This window comes from Thermobia domestica, chromosome 1, assembly GCF_964235325.1.
Source record: "Thermobia domestica chromosome 1, izTheDome1.hap1.1, whole genome shotgun sequence".
Taxonomy (NCBI): Eukaryota; Metazoa; Arthropoda; class Insecta; order Zygentoma; family Lepismatidae; genus Thermobia; species Thermobia domestica.
The window spans coordinates 153003271-153025311 of NC_137454.1; the positions used below are offsets into that span (position 1 = coordinate 153003271).

General features: G+C 34.4%; 1 protein-coding gene across 2 annotated transcripts in view; it reads left to right on the forward strand.

Moving 5' to 3' along the window:
* LOC145690034 (uncharacterized) overlaps nucleotides 1-21701 on the forward strand; it is a 376283-nt gene extending 354582 nt beyond the window's left edge. For both annotated transcript variants that reach the window (XM_081764535.1, XM_081764542.1), the window contains exon 5: nucleotides 17784-21701. In XM_081764535.1, coding sequence (XP_081620661.1) covers nucleotides 17784-18204 — 421 coding nt within the window. In that variant the 3' untranslated portion in view covers nucleotides 18205-21701. The remainder of the gene's footprint in view (nucleotides 1-17783) is intronic.
* The last annotated feature ends 340 nt before the right edge of the window (nucleotides 21702-22041 follow it).

Genomic DNA, 22041 nt, shown 5'->3' on the forward strand with positions numbered 1-22041 from the left:
TTATAGTTTCCACTGAGAAAAACTTATTTATTTTGTCCTTAGTGTAGGCCTACTATGATTTCGACATGCTAGTTTTTGACGTGTACAGTGTTAACAAATTTTTATACTTCAGTTCATCATCAAGTGTATGGAGAATAGTACGTACGAAGTTAATATTACTACACTTGGAGCAAAATAAGAAACGAATTGACGTCTAAAGGAAATCGTATTATCCTGTTGCCGTATCGTATTTCGTTGAAATGTCCTTCATAACTACTATTTCATCAGAGAGAGAGTAACTACAGCAGACGCCTCAACGAAATACTCAAGATGAGGAAATTAGGATAACATATTTTTCTTAAATTTCAACTCGTTTCTTACTATTTTCCTTCAAAAATAAATGAAATGAAATGAAATATTTCAGTTTAACGACCCATGTTTTTGTCCTTCAGGCTAAGAGAGACGGATGATTAAAGTAAATGATTGACTAGCCATCACCAAATTTGGTCAGAGCGTAGAGGAACAAAAGTTAGGAATTGATCGTTATAGAGCTAAAACGGTGAGGTTTTCTGCAAATGCTTAAGCGTTCGAAGAATACATTTACAATTCTATCGTTAACTCTCTACTAAACCCGGAAGTGGCATATATCCACTACAGATTCCGGTTTTAATATTGATCTACGTAGAGCACAAAAGTTATAGAATTAAAACCATAATAGATAGCGAGAAGAGGTTTTCTGTAATCAATTAAGCTTACCAAAATACATTCATCTTCACTCTAATCTTTCTACTATAACTAAAGTGGGAGAAAACTAACCACTTCGGGTTTTAACAGTGATTGATATAAGGCAATAGAGAGAAGCCGTTTTCTACAATTGTACTAACCTCTCTTCTTCCGAATTAACTTTGATCATTCGCACCCCCAGACTATTAGTTGTGACTCAAAAAGTTGATTTTACATGAGTTCCAAAAAAAACATTGTTTTTTACATTGAAAGAATCCTTAATATTTTTCTTTTTATTTAAAATTATAACTTTATTTAAATACAGGTAGTAGTACATACTTTGTTGAAAATAACTTGAGAAAATAAATGCGTATTTGTGTATTATGAATTACACATTTACGATGATTTTTACTTACCTTGTGAGTTGCGACATTTTATTCTTACAGAGAAACATATTATTCGATATAATTAAGTGTCACAATCTTCAAAGTGATTCTCAAGTCATTGTAGAATTTCACTGATCTAATTTTCATTTTGTAGATTTCAGCCCCTCATAGATGCTGTGGTATAGATTAGGTATCAGGTTGTTTTTGCACAATGTTAACAAGTCTGTCTTCTTGCTGTGGGATATAGCAAGATCTCCTTCTTTGTAAGCAAGACGTAATTGAGGTTGGGCCTTTGTTGTGTCGGCCGATCACGTCTAACTCGAATAAGTTTGTATTTTTGGTCATCATATTCAGTTTTGTACATGATATAATTTTTTACTGCCTTCTCGACTCTCAGAATTTTAATGCCTTGCCAATGTACTTTCTTATCATCTTCGTCCACAGAGCAATTGTTACCAATTTGAAAAGATAGATCTTTAAGATCATAAAAGTTTTTTGTACCAATTTCTTTAACCAAGTGGGGCGTTCCACTCTTCTTGCTTAACTTGATTACAGCAACCCATTGACTAGGAATGAATATTGGGACCACTTCTAAGAACTCTCTTCTTCTGTTTTTGTATACAAGAATCCATGCTATCCCCTTCATTCTGTGTGTGGCCTGTAGTGAGGAATTTGTGGGTGATTGCAGGAATATCTAGTGTATCAACAGCGAACAGAAACATGGATGCGAAATACCTATTTTTTTATTTTGTCCAATGCAATTGTCTGTAAAAGATTTATGTCCTGTCCACTATTTAGCTTTAAGAAGCTGTACTTTAAACAACTGCCAATCTGATTTGCTACTCTTTTTCCAAGAGCTTCATTCAACACGTAACAAAATCCTATTTTGTCTTTTGTGCAGTAAATAGTGAAAAATTATAAACTGATCTCTTGTCTTCTCAATTTGCTCTTCTAAACTGCACTCTGAAGAGACCTCAGGTTTAGGTTTCCAGGTCTTATCAACATAACTATCATCACAATCACTGAACAGAAGTGTTAATGTTGGTGAAAGCTGAAAAAAGGGAGAACGACTCCTAAGTGTCAATATAGATGCTACATTGCAAGACTGAAAAGTGTTTCTTCCAGGTGCACCTTCCGATTTCTATCTAAAAGGACTGTCTTCACGAAAGAATAAATGTTCTTTTAACACAATCTATCCAAAAATTGAAAAATGTGGTGATTGATGAACATTATAATTTACATTCCGTAACACAACAACAAAAAAAAAAAAAAAAAAAAAAAAAAAAGCAATTGAAAGAAACACTATACAAGGATAATTTAACCAAGTGAAAATGAGAACAGGAACCAGATATAAATTTTAGGCTTACATCATATCCCACACATGACAAATCCTCATTTTATCTGAAACAGCCAAAACACCCACAAAAATTAACAAATTTTAGGATGAGGTAAAATTACGCTCCTCAGAAGATTGCTAGCTTTAAAAATAAAGCCTTCATCTATAAGGTACGTTAACAACTGTACAAGCTTACAAACGAACTGTGGAACAATTGAGACAGGGATTGTACTTGCAGAGTCTCTGGATACGCTGGCTCAGTAATAGAGCGCATACCTTTGGTTCAAAGGGTCGCAGGTTCGATCTCCGTCAAAGTAAGTAATGGTAGACGACATCGTGTCCGTGATTTTTCTCGGGGTTCTCCCGTTTCCTCTCACTTTCACATTCCACCATTTCTTTCATCATCATTCACTTCCAACTTCATCAACATAGAAAATGTAGAAGTTGGAATATATTAGTGACATATAAATCTTTTACATTATTATCAATTAATTATCTGTAAATGCAATATGTAGTATCTGTCAAATAAGTAAACGTATGCTATACCAGATCGTGAGCCAGGCATTCCTACACCGACTATTATGGAGAATATGATAATTAAATCAGAACAAAGTTATAGTTTTGTGGAGAAGGGCAATGGAAGTCTGCAATACATTTCGTAAGAGAACAGCAATTGTAAATACAAATAATGCATAGTGTACATACATGGCAACATAAGAGAAATATGACAGAATTTATGAAACAAAGAAAATATCATAGAAAATTCGAAGTAGGAACACAAAATTCAACTGCAGTAAAGATATCAATAATAATGTACTCAGGGCGATATGAACCTGGCTTAATGGCTAAGATAGCCGGCTACACATCTAAAGGATCATAGGTAAGATCAACTAAAAATGTTCTTCCTTTTTTATTTTTACGATTCTTCATTGGCAAAACAATTTAATATTTTAAACTATAGTAAGATAAAAAGGCCACTGTCGTTAACTACACGATTTTCCCGATAAAAATAGTTTGTATAACCATGGAAACAGAAATATTTATTTACGACAATAATAAGGTGTTCATTTATGATGTTTGTTGCCTTCCAGAGCCATAAAGTGCGGCCTTATGAGCGTGTTGCAAAAAATGTTAAATTATATAAGAACTATTAAATGCAGAGGTTGTTCAGCCTACGTTTGCCCGATTTCGTTCCTTCCCTCTCCCGGGCAAAATGGAGTCACCCGACCTGGTTCGTAGCGTCCTGCACTGTTGTGCAGTGGCTTCCTGGGAACGGAATTGTTTTTTTCCGCGCGGACGACAATAATGCACAAAACACGACCATTGTTGTGAGTGTTGTTTTAAATTTGTTTCCAAGTGTGTGGGTTTTCGCTCTGTGACCAAAATGCCACCCAAACTAAGCCGGTTTTGGGAAGGCTATGTTGCGGCTCTTTATGATGCCCACTTTAGTGTTTCTGTCATTAGAAAACAGTGCAAGAAAAATGGTTGCAACATTAGTTGAAGTGGAATAAAAAATGTTATTAAAAATTACAAGGGCAACGAAGCTCCACCATTTGGATCACCAACGAAGTTGCCTAGGAAGCGGGAATGCACCAAGGCCATCGCCACCATGCAGAGGAAACTTCGCAAAATGACAATGCAAGAAAATGCGCCAACACAAAGGTGTATGGCTAATCGTCTTGACATGTCTTTGGGGACTGTGAGTCGGACGTTACACCATCAACTCAAGCTGGAAAAAGTCATGAAAGTTCGCGGCCATCTTCTCACGGATACCCACCAAAAGGAACGAAAGTGTAACGCCAGGAAGGTATACGAACGGCATCTGGCGAAACAAAGCTGGATGTACGTCGTAACACTCGATGAAGCATGGATTTACCTTTCCGACTGCGGCAAACCGAGAGCCATCATGTACCGTGAGAAAGGCGCTAAGAACTTCAGAAGGTGGGGCCGTGTCTGTAAAGAATCCTTCCCAAAAGGGTTCATGGTCATTACTGGATACTGTTACCGAGGTAAACTGAAGATTCGTAGGGTGGCGAAGAACTGCAAAATAAATTCGCAGTATCATGCGGCCGATGTACGAGCATGAGATTCCAACAATGTACGGAAATGACGCCAATCTGGTGAGCATTCACATGGACAAGGCCTCATCACATACCTCACGATCGTCCCTCGCATTCTACAGGGAGATGGAGGAGGCAAGTGGTATATAGGTGATACCTTTCAACAAGGTACCTGTTAAATCTCCAGATGCAAGTCCTATGGACTATTGTGGATTTGGACTGCTGAAGCGGGCTTTGGGAAAACGGCGTGTGACAACTCTGGAAGGACTTTGGAAAGTTGTGCAAATGGAATGGGACAAGATTCCCCTCCCAGTTCTTCAGAGAAGCCTATTACAGTGGAAATTACGCTATCGGGCTATTGTTAGGAACCAAGGGAAACACATCGAGCACTTACGGACCTGGCGCCATGGATTCTTCTAAATTTTTAGGTAAGTCGAAATTGGCCAGATGTAGAATGAATAACCTCTGTATATTAGAAAGCAGAGGCGTAGTGTTCATTAAGGCTATAAGGCTAAGTCTATCCAATTATTTATAGCCTACATCAGCCTGAAATGATGGTTTTGGATATTGGTATAATAAATTTTATAAAACGGTTTTATTTTATAATACGCTGTTTAAACATCAAGTGAAGATTCTGCAAGAACGCATTGTAGGCTATGGGCCGCTAGCCTTCCGCTTCTCTAATGGAATTAAGAGAGTAGGGCGGTGACAATCACTTTCCCGCCACCCTCAACAGACGAAAACTATCTATGCAATAGGCTGAAATAGTGATGTCATTTTTTCTCTGTTACCATGGTGATCGCCACGTTTTTTTCTAAACAAATGCATGAAGCGAAAGGAATACTGTTAAGTTTGGTGTTAATAACAATAGATTGTTAATGAGACAATTGTAGAATATTTTGAATACAAAGTAAAGTTAGTGGGAAAAGGTACAGATTAAGAATAGAGGGCAACTATTTAGAAAATTTACAAGTGAAATCTAGTTTTTCACGAAGTAACATCTAAGGAACCTTTTTCTACAGTGACCGCATCTCTACGTAAACTGATAAAGATAGAAATTGCATAAGAAATGCCAGCGCCGTTACCAACCACGTAATGCATAATGAACAAAATCAATTATACGCAATGTAAAAACTCTAAGGTACAGACTGACGAGCTGTCGGCACAATGAGAATAGAATAAATACGTATATGATTTGTCTACAAGGAAAAATCACTGTCTACTTTGAGAACAATGTTAGTTATATTGGCGCATTCAGACTTCTTACACCCACCCATAAAATGTAAGTGCATAATTACGGTGGCCACAAAATAAACAAACAATCAAATAAAAAAACACTAAGCTTGTAGCTATATGCGTGCTGAGAATTTTCAATCTGGACCAGTTTCTGATCGGTTAACAGGCATAAGATCTTTCCTTATATTTCCTATTTACTTTAAAAATATACACTGACAGTACAACAAGAAAACATCCAATTATGAGTGGTTTAGCGTCAGCTATAAACACTAATTCTGTTGGCCTACACGTCAGCAATGTAATGTGTGATATTGATGATAATACATTTTAAAAAATCCGGAATTATTTAAATTTAATATCCGATAATAAACAAGTTAAGTATATTTTGATACTTAATGTAACCTACACATACTAGGTACATAAAATATGTAAAATCTGCAATATCGGGAAAAACATGCCACTTTCAATGCTTGACACATTTTAACATATTATTTACCTAATTTCTTGTTTTTTCAATTTTTTCGTAGATTCATTCATTGGAAATCTTTTTTTACACATATAAGTGTTTCTTTTACTCTAATGCTTGCAATCTGGAAATAAACATGCTACTATTTTCGCTTTGTACTTACGTTGTTAGGCCACATTGTTTAGAAAATAAAATGGCGATCACGATGGCAAGGAGAAGGATGTGACGTCATATTATTTCAGTCTATACACAAATTCAATACTATGTAGGCCTACCGAAAATGGCCTGACGAAGCTGACTAAGGCTAGCCTTTCGGGTGTTCGGAAAGGCAAATGCGATAGACGCAATCTTGTCAAGAAATAGAAAACAGAACTATGAAAAATTTAGCAGCTCGCATTCGGTAAAACTTCCAACAACGAAAAAAAAAAAAAAAAAGAATAAAAATATGTTATCATGAATAGTATCTTATTCCGTATTGGTTTGCGTTATCGCAACGCAAAATTTTAATTTTAGTTTGCGGTAATTGGTATTCCAGTTATAATTGCTTGTATATTTTGGGCTGCGATCAGAAGTTTGATGAGGACCGATATGGAATGAGTCCCCAGGTGAGGTACTTCTTTTTTTTTTTTTTTTTTTTTTTTTTTAAATAACAGTGCCATAAGTAGATCTACTATTGCATTATTGCGAGACTTAGTGGATGATCTCATTGAGAACGAGATATATTGTATTCTGGTCTCTTACGATTAATCTCCGTTACAATGTCTGTGAATATATTGCACTGTTGGTTGTAGCCCTCTGCTCAATGAGCTTGATAAGTAACAGTTTTATCGTCAAACAAGAAATACCTCTATCTTTGGTACGGTATTGAACTTCTTTTATGAGAAAGATACCGGACGCCTTAAAAGCATGCTGCTCTGCTTTCTCTCGGGTTCCCACTAAAGAAGTGTTTGTCCATTTGTCAAAAGCAATTGTCCATAGTTTATTTGCAGACTTATTTGTCCGTTCGACAGCAATGTCGGTACCCGTAAACATTTCATTCACAATTGTCAACAGTGTTCGGTGGTTAACATCGAATTCTTTTTCCAGTGAAGCCGATTTACCCTCACTGTTTTTCAACCTGTACCGGGAGTTCGGGAATGATGGCAATGTGCATCTGATCAAGGTTATGTATTATCTGCCAAACCTTCACGACCAGCTCGTAATCACACCACGACTTTCCCTAACACACAATTACATTGTACACGGCAGCACTTTCGCATGAATATTATTACTATGGTACGTTCCGCGGTCATAAATCATACGGAAATACGTTGATTTTTGTCAGAAGGCTTTCAGTAAAAATGCTATGGTGACTTCCTCAGACACTTAAAAATGTTCCATTGAAAGGCAACGCGATTAACCCCGCCCGTTATCGCGCTTGCTACTTCCTCGTCTAGCGATGGCACATAATATTCTCACTTGAATGCAAGAGATTGCCGCTAATATTTTGCTGCACTCCGTTCTTTAATACCTTTCCATGTGATTTACAGGACTCGTTACCAGTGGTGAGGTTTCCGGCCATCGGGGGATGCAAAGATGACAAAACAAGATAATAAAAATATTTTGCCAATCAGGATGTAGCCTACACAACAACTAAAAAGTCAAAGTGTATGCATATTTGTGCGAAATTAGCCCCTCCCCCCCCCAAAAAAAAAAACGAAACAGCTAGAAATGCGTAAACTGATCGTCTAAATTCAGTGCATCTGAATAAGAATCGTAAATTCGTTACCACTCTCCGAATATTCCTCTCATTCTTTACACTTTCTATTTAATTTTATTGCTGCCAAGTGGCTTAAGTCATCAAGAAATCTAGTGACTACACGCTTCTTCTGCTCTTCTCGGATCGTTTTACTGTCATCTTCAATCAATCACACCATGAAAAACGCGATTTTAAAGATAAGAGGTTACTAGAACGCGCAATTATCAACTGCTTTGAAGTGAATGCATAAGGAGATAGGCTTACAAGAAGAGATTTATCGGTTTTACTGACATTAGGATTTAACATTAGGATGATACGGTGATTCAATGGCACTAAGCTCATATCTGCTGTGAGGGATTCGTCATTCGATCTCAGACTATGTGAGTTTGTGGTGGACAGCATCGTTTCCGTGAGTTTTCTTGGAATTCTCACGTTTACTCTCACATTGTCATTCTACCAATTCTTTCACAGTCATTCACTTTTAATTATAATTGGTCTCATTTAGCCTAAAGCCATAACCGTGTCAGCTAAATTAAAAGATTGAATTAATTAGGGCTATTTTCTTTGAAATTCACGTAAGGCAATTTGTTACATTTAGTTACAAGATGAATATAAATTAATCAGCTTTACTAATTTTCATTGTATTGGACAACAGCCATGGTGCTGGCGCCTACACATTAACTCCCACAAATATATTTTTAACTTGTCGTCATCGGGTTTATTGTATTACATTCAGGTTTTAAAGTTGAAGGGGCAACACTTATCGTAAAGAAAAATTACGACCACCTATTCCCTCACTGAAAGACAAATCATCTTATTTGATAATTTTATGATGATTAGATGAAAGTGACACTTCGAAACTTCTTGTCACCTCTTCATTTGATCACAAAATATCATATATATCATCTCTTCATTTGACATCTTCATATATTATATTTCGAATATAAAATGACAATTTTTCGTGAAAATGCAAACTATGTTAGTATTTCTCAAAGTAGTCGCGCTCGAGAGTGATTGAATCGCTTCTCAAACTAGCTAATCTTCCGAGTATAGAAATCGGAAAGAAGCAAATATATTTAGCATACAAGCTTACGTCATAAGCAATAAATAAGTAATTTGTCTAAGAATCTATGTTGATTAATAGAATTAGTAGCACATAACGTTTAATTAAAATTATAAAAATGCCATTAATTTAGTTACAGCTTGCTATTTGTCATAGTTAGTCCACATACAACATTGGATATATCACAGCAAAGTGTTGAAAGATCTGCACTGCATTTATTTAGTCGCGATATTATTGTTTCATAGTAACAAACCGCCTTATGCAATCGTTCTGACGCGTGATTAGTGCCATACTAAAGAGTTCGACTAACATATGTTTCCTGCAGTAGTCAGGCCTTTAGTATGACTCTAATCATACGTCAAAACGACTCTGCATAAGTCCCAAACTGTTTAATTTCATTAAGATTTGCTTGAAAAAAGTTTTCAAGTTGTATGGTAGTAGATCTCCAAAAATAAATAAATAAATAAATAAAATAAATAAATAAATAAATAACGCTTTAGCTCTGATCAATGTCAGTGTTTGTTGATGTCACATTGAAATATGACTCTTGCGTTACAATAGTGTGAGCGTTATGGTTGGTCTTATCGTTATTAACAAGTTTACTAAAAAGAAATTTTAAAAAAATCTAAGCGTGGTACAAAATCATTTTTAAAACACATTCTGCGGTGCAATGATGATTTATTCATGTACTTGAAATGCGCTTGCCGTGTTACAAGGGTACTTCATTATCCCTCTCTTCTGAGCTCTTTTCCTTCACCATTGCTACCACCATTTTCTCCTCATGCGACGAATTTGCTGCACGCGATGAGCCTGCCACGCAAGACTCTTATTATATATACAAAGATTGCTATAAATTGTAAAATACCCGCCAGAATGAGGAAATCATTTGATGTTAAATTACAATACATACTGTACTGAAACTGTCTTATTACTCATCATTAGTATTCTCACCCAAATTGTTATGCATATATACGTAACTTTGTGTATTTACTTGTAGCTTTGCTCATCTCGATATCAAAAATTATTCCATGCAAATACTTCATTGTTTCCTTTCTTTGAATGGAGTTCGGAATAACATTTCCTAGAATAACTGAGATTTTTAATTTAATTTTGATTTTCTGTTACTTTTAAGCACCAACATAATGAATAGTCAATGAAAAATTTGTCTAGCGGAAGAAGAAATATTTATTTATTGTATTATTAGATTATTATTTTTATTAAAGTTTTATTTACTTAATTGTTTATATTTTACACATACGTTTCATGTTTTCTTCTGTTTACTACTCATCAACTTAATATTACACATAGCCGCAATCTTTTCACAGTTTTACAATCTAAGATTTTTCGAGTTCCTCTTATAAAAGTATCACTGTTATTTAAAACTCCAATCCAGTACGACGTCTAGAATTGATAACTTGATATTACGGACAATTATAAGAGATATTTATAGATGATTTTATTAGAATATTGTAATTTATTGATATTTTTATGTTAAAGTTTATAAATACTGCACAAATATTTGCAAAATTGATTTACCAAGTGCTTACATTATTCAATGCTGTTGGTTTTTGCTTTTCTGTGACACACGACTTATTTCTTTGTATTCTGTTAGTCTATAAAATTCTTGTTTTGCGTGTGGTAGTGTGATAGTTTTTTTAAAAAATATATATATATAATTGGGGCCGCAGTGGTTCAGTAATAGAGCGTTCACTTTTAGTGCGTGAGGTCTCTGGTTCGACCCCAGCCCGCGCCAAGTAAGTCTTCTGATGAACAAACACTGTGTAAGTGGGTTTTCTCAGGTTTTTCACTTCCTTCATTCCACCATTATCACTCATTTCCCTTGTCCTCGGTGCATAATCGTAGAACGTTAAACTAAAGAAAAAAATAATAATATAATTATGTTTGTATACAATGTATTCTTAGTATCATTATTATTATTTTCATTATTATTAATAAGTTAACTTTCGATAAGACCCACTGATCCAAACCAATGTACTAAGTAAGTGAACGAAACCTAACCTAAACTAAACAATCTAACCTTTTCATTATTGTCATGTTAAAAAGCTGGCGGCGGTTACAAAAATTATGCCTTATTAATAGTAGTACTAACAGTAATAGAAGACATCCTGCGGAAGAAAAGAGAGAGTGGCCCTAACTCTCCTGTTAAAGGTCGAAGACTTTCTTTGATCAATTAAGAGTAGTAGTACTATAAAAGTTCTGTCGTTATTATACCCAATGCAAATTGGCTTGTATTTAAATTATTGTTGTTAACAACTACATAAAATATGTGTTCGTGTAAGTTTTAAGACTAGCGTTATAATTTGTCTTCTTTAATAATTGATTATGTTTCCTCTAATATTACTCAAAGAAAATCTTTCCAGTAATAGAAGCAATGACTGAAAAGCGTTAATGTGAAGCAATTAGGATGACACCTAAGGTGATATTATGTATTAAAAAATTACAAAAAATCTCCTTTACTTTCTTTTTCTTTTATCCTCTTTTTTTTACCTCTTCACACCAACTTTCTCTTTTGTCTTGTGCTTTCATTGTCTCTGCTAGTAGTCCCCTTGAGACACCTCATCCCAACAATCTTCGAGCGTCTGATGTTAACTTGCCGTTATTCACAATTTGAAAGGTCAATAATGCTGGCTTTACACTAGAAAAAACTTACTGTCAATTTCAGACAAAAGTTCGTAGGTGATAACACAAAAAATTACTGGTCACATTTACCGAAGTTTATTTATGTATACTGTTACACTATTCATTGAATAATCGTGCTTATAGTAGTAGCAATCTTATAGTAATTTCTAATTTAAAATTATCTATTAAAAATTCGTGCTAATTTGGCAGCTGTACCAAAATTCACTCCCATTTGCAGAAAAACTAAGTGGTTAGTCCATATCCTATCATTGGAAAACAAAAGGAGGTCAATCTCCGCAGTCTGATGAGGTTAACCTCATACAGAATATGCTTACACGTACAGCGTTTCTATTTTTGGTTTCAACGGTTAAGGAAGGAAGGAGTCCCTGAATCGGATTCCGTCCCACAAATACAATGTTAGTTCAAATACGTAATGTTCTTGACCTCAATATACATATATAGGGTGTATTGAACTATACCGACAAACTCAAAGAGGTGATTCTTTACATCAAAACAAGAAAAGTAGTTCATATGGATCTTTGGGGAAAAGTACATAGGCCGTCCAAAATCGTGGAAAAGCTACATTTCAACGTATGATTTCGAATTCAAGAAACTGTGGTGTGGTGGTCCATATCAACGTAAAAAAGTCATACATACGCCATCCAAAAATGTATATTTCATCAATGAGCAATGAGTGCGTAAGGGATTCCCTATTGGGTATAATTCCCAGATATGATCCCAACAGAATTATCAATATGCTCTGACTACAAGGTGACTCCAAAATAGACAAAAGCCTTAACAGCAGTGGACACGAAATGCTTCGGCGGGAGGTCGGAAATGTTAAGGATTGCCAGCTCCATGGTTCCTTGTTTTCGACATAACGCATGCTGCGATGTATTTTGTCACTGCGGTATATTTCACGTTTTTCTCACTTATAAGCATTAAACGAAACATCGCAGCACGCGTTATTCCGAACACGAGGGACCGTGGTGTTGATGGTCTCTTCTTCCGACTCCCCGCCGAAGCATTCCGTGTTCACTGCTGTCAAGGCTTTCCTTTTGCCTATTTTGGAGCCACTTTGAAGTCAGAGCATATCCGAGAATTCTATTGGGAGCATGTTTGGGAATTATGCCCTCTAGCATGTTTGGGAATCCCTTGCGCACCCATTGCAAATTGCTAAGATATGCATTTTTGAATGACATGTACTGTATGTGTGCACTTCTTTTACCCTGGTATGGATCGCCACTCCACAGTTTCTCGAAGTCGAAACAACGCGTATTGAAATGTGGCTTTCTCACGATTTTGGAGTGATCTAGCTCTGAAACTATGCAGTTTTCCCCATAGATCCATAAAAACTTTTTTTTTCTTTCTTATTTTTATATGAGGAATCATCTCTTAGATTGTCGGTATAGTTTATTAACATAGTACATATTTTATATTTTAAAAAGTGCTCGTTCATAGAATTCTTCGTAATATCCGTAAGTACCATGCAAATTCAGAGCTACAGTCGAGTACCCATCTCGGGTCCGACTTTTCACAAAAGCTGCAGTATTATTTGTAGCAAAGGGGAAAGCTATAGCTCTGGACCATGCCAAACACAGTGTTAGATAATATTTTAACTAGCGTTATTCAAAAGGAAAATATTCATGAAAACCAATTTTTATGAATTGCTTGTCTATATAGCGCTTTGAAGTTATCGAAATGTGAGTCTCAGGTTCGATGTTTTATAAAAGGTAATGAAGCAGTTCTATCTTAGGCTTTAAGAGTTACTACCACATAAGGAGATCACAACATTAAAAGCGGTGTGCTAGAATTGAATAAACGACTGACTTTCAGGACAATGTAATCATAAGGTAATTCTTCTTGTAGATTATAGCTATGCTGAACAGTGTCGGTACATACTTTCTTCTTTGTCTAGCATCAGGGCCAAGGTAAGGAAGGATTTTCGCGGATGTGGAATTTCCAAGCAGAACGTTATTTTTACCTAATATCACTTTAAATAAAAATCTACATGAAACTGAAATGTACCTTAGATTATAACTCTTGCTTTCTGGGAGCTTGATTTAGTTTTATCTGACTTCCGTTAGATGCCAGCATATTCAAATTAGCATTTCTGCTCCGCATTAATCTTATACAACTAACAACTAACTCGAAACAGAATTCAAGTGGATTATTAGGTTCACGCACGGAACCACGGGATTTTAAATACTGTTTGTATATGTAGTTCTTCGAAATATAGAACAGTTTAATCGATTCGGAACTACATCGAAGAACGTTTTTCTTGATTCTCTCTCCTACTTGTGTTACTCACATTTATAACATTCTTCAACATCATCTAGTTCATTCTGCTAAGCTAACTATACACTTTTCTCTGTTCTTCATGACATCTTAATTTGATATAATAATAATAATAATAATAATAATAATAATAATAATAATAATAATAATAATAATAATAAAATAATAATAATAATAATAATAATAATAATAATAATAATAATAATAATAATAATAATAATAATAATAATAATAATAATAATAATAATAATGAAGAAGTGTGCATGTGTTCCGTGTGTCTTTCATATGATATTTCTTAATCCAAGACTTTCACGTGTCTGACTGTTAAAATAAAATAAGTTTTGAGCTTGTTTCAATAATCTGATTTAGAATTTTGGAGCAACCATAATTTAAGCCACTAAATTCAGTCAGACAGTTTATTATCATGATTATTATAATAAAAAATCAAGCATAAAATATTTCCATAAATTTACAAAATACAAAATTTGAATATTTACAAATTACAATAATTCCGAGGTTGTAACTTGAGTATATTTAAAATTTTCTCGTGCTATGAAAATTGTGAATAATAACATTTATGAACCCTATTTGGTCTAGGAATTAATTCGTGCGGGTGGACAAGAGATGGCGCAACGAACGGAGCGTCCCACAGTTCCGTGTATCCACACATGTGTTGCAAACCCCTGTCGTCGCGTATCGTTCGTAGTATAGGGCAGTGGATTAAAGCGTCAACAACACCAGTTTGTAGCTAAGTGAACATGGCGCAATTTGTGCCTGATAAAGTGTTTTTGCGGGGTGTCCTGCTGCATTACTTTAACATGCAGAAAAGTGCGACTGAAAGTCATCGTATTTTGGTGGAAGTGTATGGTGACCATGCTCTAGCTGAGCGAACGTGTCAGAAGTGGTTTGCACGGTTTAGAAGTGGTGATTTCGGCTTGGCAGACCAAGAGCGAACTGGACAGCCAAAAAAATTTCAAGACGAAGAATTGACAGCATTGCTCGAGCAGGATTCGTGTCAAACGCAGGAACAACTTGCAGCAGCATTAGGCGTTGATCAAACAACAGTCTCCAAACGCTTGAAAGCCATGGGAATGATTCAAAAGATGTCACATTGGGTTCCACATGAATTGAAAGACAGAGACGTTGAAAGACGAAAAACCATTTGCGAATTGCTGCTTCAACGACAGAGCAGAAAGGGGTTTCTGCATCGAATTATTACGGGTGATGAGAAGTGGATCCATTACGAGAACCCTAAACGAAAAAAGGCCTGGGTGAAACCAGGTGAACCAGGTCCATCACAACCAAAACGAGATATTCACTGTGCAAAGGTTATGCTGTGCATATGGTGGAATATGAAAGGTGTGGTGTACTATGAGCTGCTGCAACCGGGTGAAACTATGAATGGAGAACGTTATCGACGACAATTAATGCGTTTGAAGCAAGCTCTGGCCAGAACACGACCAGAATGGGAGAACAGACATGATAAACTTATTGTTCAATATGATAACGCTCGCCCACATGTCGCAAAACCGGTCAAAACCTATTTAGAAAATGTCGGATGGGAAGTTTTACCCCACCCGCCGTATTCACCAGACGTTGCTCCTTCGGACTACTACTTGTTCGATTGCATGAACAACGATTTGATTGGACAGCGGTTTACTTCTTCAGAAGATATCGAAACATGGGTCTCTGACTGGATCGCTTCCAAGGATGAGGACTTCTTTCGCCACGGAATCCGTACATTGCCTGACAGATGGGCGAAAGTGGTGGCTAGCGATGGACAATATTTTTCTTAAGGTATTTATGTATTTTGTGTTTGTACTACAGCTTCAATGTGTGCGTACCAACCGCACGAATTAATTCCTAGACCAAATATATCCTCAGCAAAGTTAATATACAAATTCCATAAAACATTCAAAAGATAATAAAATATAGAAATATGAAAAAAAAAAAAAAAATCATTACCGAAAATACAGCAAATCATCTGCGGAAAACTGAAAGAATAAAAATCCCGAAGAAAAAATTTTGGCTTTTCCATTCTTTGACTCAATATTGTAAGTAACTAAACTAATCCATCTCAGTCTGTAAAACCGTAAAGATATTCCTCAAAATGACAATTGCAATGATTATATTTTTTAACATTAAATTATGAAGGAATCTCTATCTATTTCATTGTGAATCAGTCTTCAAAATCTAAATCTTTATTTCACAATATTTCTTATAACAATTATATCTTCAATATTGTTTTTGTATATCTATACTGTATATCAATTAGTTATTGCTGGAGAACTAAAGAACCTTCACAGTATAATTGAAAATACAGCATATACGAGAGAAAAGCATATACAGCATAACTACAGTTTATTATCTATCTATATATATAAACATGAAAGTGACTAGTTTTCAACATATATGAGGTTCCGGCCTGGGATGGTTTTTAACATTTTACTTTGACAGTGCAACTAAGGGAAGGGGGATATATATATATATATATATATTATCGAAAATGACTGATATTAGTGTCGAATCCATAGTTTTCGGGGTTGCTGAGATGAACATTGACATTTCCGATGCTGGTTAAATCAAAATTCAGCTCCCCAACTAGGGGAAGAGGGAGATATATAAAAATGATAGAAAATGACCAATATTAATGTCGAATCCATAATTTTCGAGGTCGCTGAGACAAACAGTGACACTTTTATGGCAGTTTAAATCCAAATTCAACCCTTTATGTCCAAAATCAACCGTATTCTTCCTGTACGAGGCACGGATATTATGCTAGTATATAATAAAGTAAAACTGACCAAAGCACTAAATATTAATTAATAAAACTTATGTATATTTTCGGCAATGTAATATCGCCTTTATCAGACATGGTATGCTCAACAGCACGTGTCGGACGAAGGCGATATTACATTGCCGAAACTGTATCAAAAGTTTTAATACTTTGGTCAGTTGATCAGTTTTATCAATATGTGTTTAATATTTCCAATGTTATAATAAACAATATACAAATTTATTAAGTATACCTTCTACTTTTCGCTACATAAATCAGAAAGAATGTCTTAAATGAAAACTAATCTAATTTGCACATTGTAAATTTTCAATATAGTTAATATTTGGACAAATCCGAAAAAATAGGGAATATAATTTAATAAGCAACATATCATTGTATTATTTGATAAATATAATAAGCAATATGTATATTATTGTATTATTCGGTGGGGGGCGCGGTGGCTCAGTGGTAGAGCGTTTACCTCCGGTGCTTGGGGTCCCTGGTTCGATCTCAGCTCGCGCCGTGTGGACTTTGTGGTGGACAAACACCGTGCTCGTGGGTTTTCTCGGGGTTCTCCCGTTTCCTCCCACTTTCTTCATTCCACCATTTCAATCATTTCTCATAATCACCGTCTCTTTTAGCCTAACCGGCATAAGCGTGGGACGTAAAACTTAAAGATTTCATTTCATTTTTTTGTATTATTCGGTAATATTGAACAATATAATAAATAAATAAATAAATAAATAAATAAATAAACAGACGTGTCCTTTTCAGATCACGAAGGGTTCTGGTAGGACATTCAATGGGGTAATTCGTAGTCATTGATTTGATTCCCAACGATCTATTTTAGCTTACTACTACTAGTACTAATATATAGTTCTATTTTACTAACATTGTAAAACATTTCATATCTTGAATTTATTTCACTAGAAGAGCAAACTTCAGCATTTAAAATAAAATAAAATAAATAAAAAGCGGATGGGAAATAAAAATGTCTTATTTCTTTCATTGAAAAGTACTTTTAAAAAATAAAAAATATTTGTAATCAGTTTCTTATGTTGTTCCTTTGTTCTTTTTTACAGTTTGCCACCAGATGCCGAACTGAAACAATTAGAGCCACAACATGCGAAATCAATCCACGATCTATATCCAGCCAATGATGTTGAAGGTGTAGAAATCTTTGAGAAGCTTCTTGAGTGTTTACCAGCTTATGGAATCTTCTCGAAGGAAACAGGGGAGCTAGCAGCGTGGATGGTACAGAGCTATTATGGTGCCATGTTCTCAATGCAAACGCTACCAGAGTTTCGGCGGAAAGGATATGGTATTCTACTAGCCAAACGTTTAACCAAAGCTGTCAAAGAAAGAGGTTATGTACCGTTTGTGGTAATCCGGCCTGAGAATGTTGCATCTCAATCGTTGTATTTAAAGCTAGGTTTCAAAAAACATTATCAAACAGTACGAGCAGTTCTTCGACCATATGACAATGCAGCTACCGACAAGTGAATTTAATTCTTGGTTGTTTATCTAGATTAGGAAACAAAGGAAGTCCTTGAGTTTTTTTTTCTTCATATCCTCTGCAACAATGCAAGAAAAAAATTATCACCTATTATCAATTCCCTTTGCCCCCACCAGAAACATTGAGTGCCGCTAATTTTAGTACACGAGATTACTTTACAACAAATATACTCGTGTTTGTGAATTTGAAGTTTTTACAAAAGTAATTAACAACAGAATAATAGCGTCCCTCTTTTTCTTTTTTTTACCGTAAATGAGGGGGGAAAATTTAAAGTGAGAACGTCTGAATACGATTCTTGTTACAAAAATCGTTCGTAGGCAGTGGTTGTTGTTGTTAGATTTTGGCACAAGAAAGGTTCCCTTCTTTCTCACCTTTACGCCTTTTTAAGGTATATTTGCTTTTGCAAGAAACAAACGAAAAAAAAAAATCACTTCCGCTAAATGCAGAGGCACTTCACAATTAAGTAACATTTTCCCTCAGTACTCAAATATGCGTTAAGATTTTTTAAAATGCAAAGAGCAAAGTAGTAAAATCAAAATATATATATCAGAGCTAACAAAAAAAAGAATTTTAAAATGAAAAAAAAAATAAATAAACAAAGGAAAGTGAAGTAGTAAGCAATGCCAAGTGCGACATAGAATGTGATGTAGAAAGCGAAAAATCACAATTGACAAAGCGAAGACAAAGATCAAAGGAACATTTTCTTGTGGTATTTTTTCGTAAGAAATCAACCCGCATTGAAAAAATAACATAAAGAGCTTTTTTGTGATGAAAGAGGACCAGAGTAAATAGTGAAACTCTCCAGATTTAATGTTCAACTTTTTAGTACACTACATTGTGAAAGAAAAAGTTTTTAAATAAAAATCCCTGCTGCAGGGCGGTGGGATGTGTAGGTATTTAAACAAAGGGCTCGATTTGCTAACCCAGATTTCAAATTTAACAACAAGAAAATGTGTTTCTTGTTTCCATATCACGTACTACAATGACAGTACCGGAATATTCAGTTTAAATTTAGACTGCTACAAAAGCAAACATGAACAAATATGTTCTATATAATACTCTTTCGAAATTTCACCGATGCCGCTACCAACATTTTTAAGACTAATACGTTAGAATTGAGGGTTAATGAGACCCAAAAAAGAAGAAAAAAAAATGGACAGAAATATTTACAACACATGAACGCAGGTTTCTTGTTATTTTGGAAGTTTTACAGTATAAATATTTTACATTTTTTTTACTCCTCTTCTTCAACTGTCAACGAATGTGAATATAAAAGTGTGAATTATGTTATTCCACCTTCGAGTATGTTATTTATTTCTACATTCAACAGAATGAATCTTAAAGAAAGAAAGCATAAAATATTTTTTCATCTTAAAAAATCTATATACGTATTTGAATATACATAAAACATATACATAAAACAGAGAAGAAATTCCACTTTGAATTTCAAAGTTTCAAATTTTAGTTTACAAAAAAGAAATGTTAAACCGGAAACTTGTCTAGCTAAATTGAACTTACCAAGTGGCATTCACTGATGTAGCTAAGGACAAACTAAGGAATAAAACAGGGTACAGATAGCTGGTATCTAGTATTGAACTCTCCCTACTGGTTAAGAGTCATCACTCTACTAAATTATTTTTATTACAAATCTTGAGTTATGCCGTGCATTCAGTCAAAATGAATTATGTTTTGCAGTAAGTGTGATACGAGATTGAACCTTGTATTAAACCTCATCTTAACTGTGCGTAGCATGTATTCCTCTAAATTGATCATTTTTCATTATAATACTTCAATCGGGCTTCTTTAGGAAATTTATGTCTTATCACAAAGAGAAAAAGATATTTTCACATGTAACAATGTGGGACAACATGTATATTATCCAAGAATCTATTCTTACAATATTATTAATAGTTAAGAATTCCCATACAATATTTCAACAACTTAAATTACCTTTATCAAGAGAAATTAAGATTAAGATTCTGTAGAATAACACAGATTTCTACAATCTAACTAGACTTCTATATCTTTCCATCTTTCTGTTTAAAATTGAGTTCATTTTAAATGGAAAATAATAGTTTAACATGTTTCAAGATTAAATGTAAAATGAAAAAGAATCACTCTTCTGATATATAAAACTCCATGTTACTTTTAGAGTGTTAAATGCAACCACACTAAATAACTGAAGTCATGATGTAAATAGAGATCCTACTGTTGTTAAAGTATAAGAAAAGCCATAGTCTGAGTCCCAGTAGGACTAAATTAACATCTATAAATAATAAATCATTCAATTTCTAAGTAATCAGGTGGTGCACAAGCCGGTAACTTCTTTTCTATTTATTTTGCTTTCCAGTCACATTCGTACATGATTATCGATATGTATCGATATGTATTGCTTCTCTAAATAATAATAAAAAAAATCCAATCTATCTTCTCTAAAACAAACTTTACCTGGATATATGACTCCAATTAACAAATATTATTAACTAAAACCTTAATCAACTACAATTGTTTATTCACGGTGACCCAGTTTATTTTATACTAATTCCTTTCTTCCATTTATGTAACATTTCTCACCCTATTCTCAATTATCTTACTAACATTAACCTGCTACAAACTTACAACGAACACATAGCTTAATATAGCCATTGTGTATTCAGTCAAACCAGTGGCGTATTTACGATTTTGTTTCGGGAGGGGCTTTGCTAACTTTCGGTGGGGCTTTGCCTGGAAATGTGAAAATTCTGCAAGATATTTCATTTACTTTACTATACTAAGTAAGATTTCGGGGGGGGGGGGCTTAAGCCCGGAAGCCACCCCCCTAAATACGCCACTGAGTCAAACACATTTTTGTGAATATTATCAGTATTTGATCGAATAGTATCATACGTAATAATTATTAATATACAAACACTCAAACTGATGAATTAATCATACATTCCGAAAACATTCCGTATATATTGTTTTTCAACTAGGATATGACCTTAACACCAAAAGACATCTATTTTTGTAAAATATAATCGGCATACAACGATTAAAACTGGCCGTCCTTCTTAATAACGTTAGTTAAACTTTCATGGTTACAGCATTCATGAACAATTTATAATATCTGTAACTTTATATAAGTTTTTTTTAAAGTTTCTTATTGAAGTCAGTTGTAATATTAAACCATCAACATAGAAGAAGTATATTTACTTCTACAGTATTGATACTACAGTATTTAAAAAAGTTAATCTAGTTTAATTATTTATGTTGTTAACTAAATACGCATATCTTTCCGTCTAAAACCCTACATAAACTCTTCTTTTGAATAGGAATTTGCATTTAAAAAAATATATTAATAATTATATTAACAACCGGTAAAACTAGTCAAGTATACCTAACTACTAGTGAATTACTAAAATAAAATCAGTTGTTCGTCAAATGATGCTACTGGAAAATCCTTCTTTCACAGAAAATTATTAAAAAAAAAAAAAAAAAAAAAAAAGTGCTTCAAGTTTAATCTTCTTTCAATCCAAAACAAACTATTAAAAGAGGCTCAAGAAAACTCTATTTAACCACTAGCTCTTGGTCCGGTTTTCTAACAATAGAATGAAACATTTACAAATATATTAATTAAATATCGCAAATACTAATTGTTTAGTGTTGGAATCAGCAATCGGTTAAAATTTGAATGAGTTACAATACCATAGTACCATTTTGTTTTTCCTCCGATGTTATTAAATATCTTTTAAAAGTTAACAATTGTTTAAGTTATCCGACACGTCTCATCAATAGACATATAGGTAACTAACTACAGTATTTGTTCAACATTAAACCTTAATAGA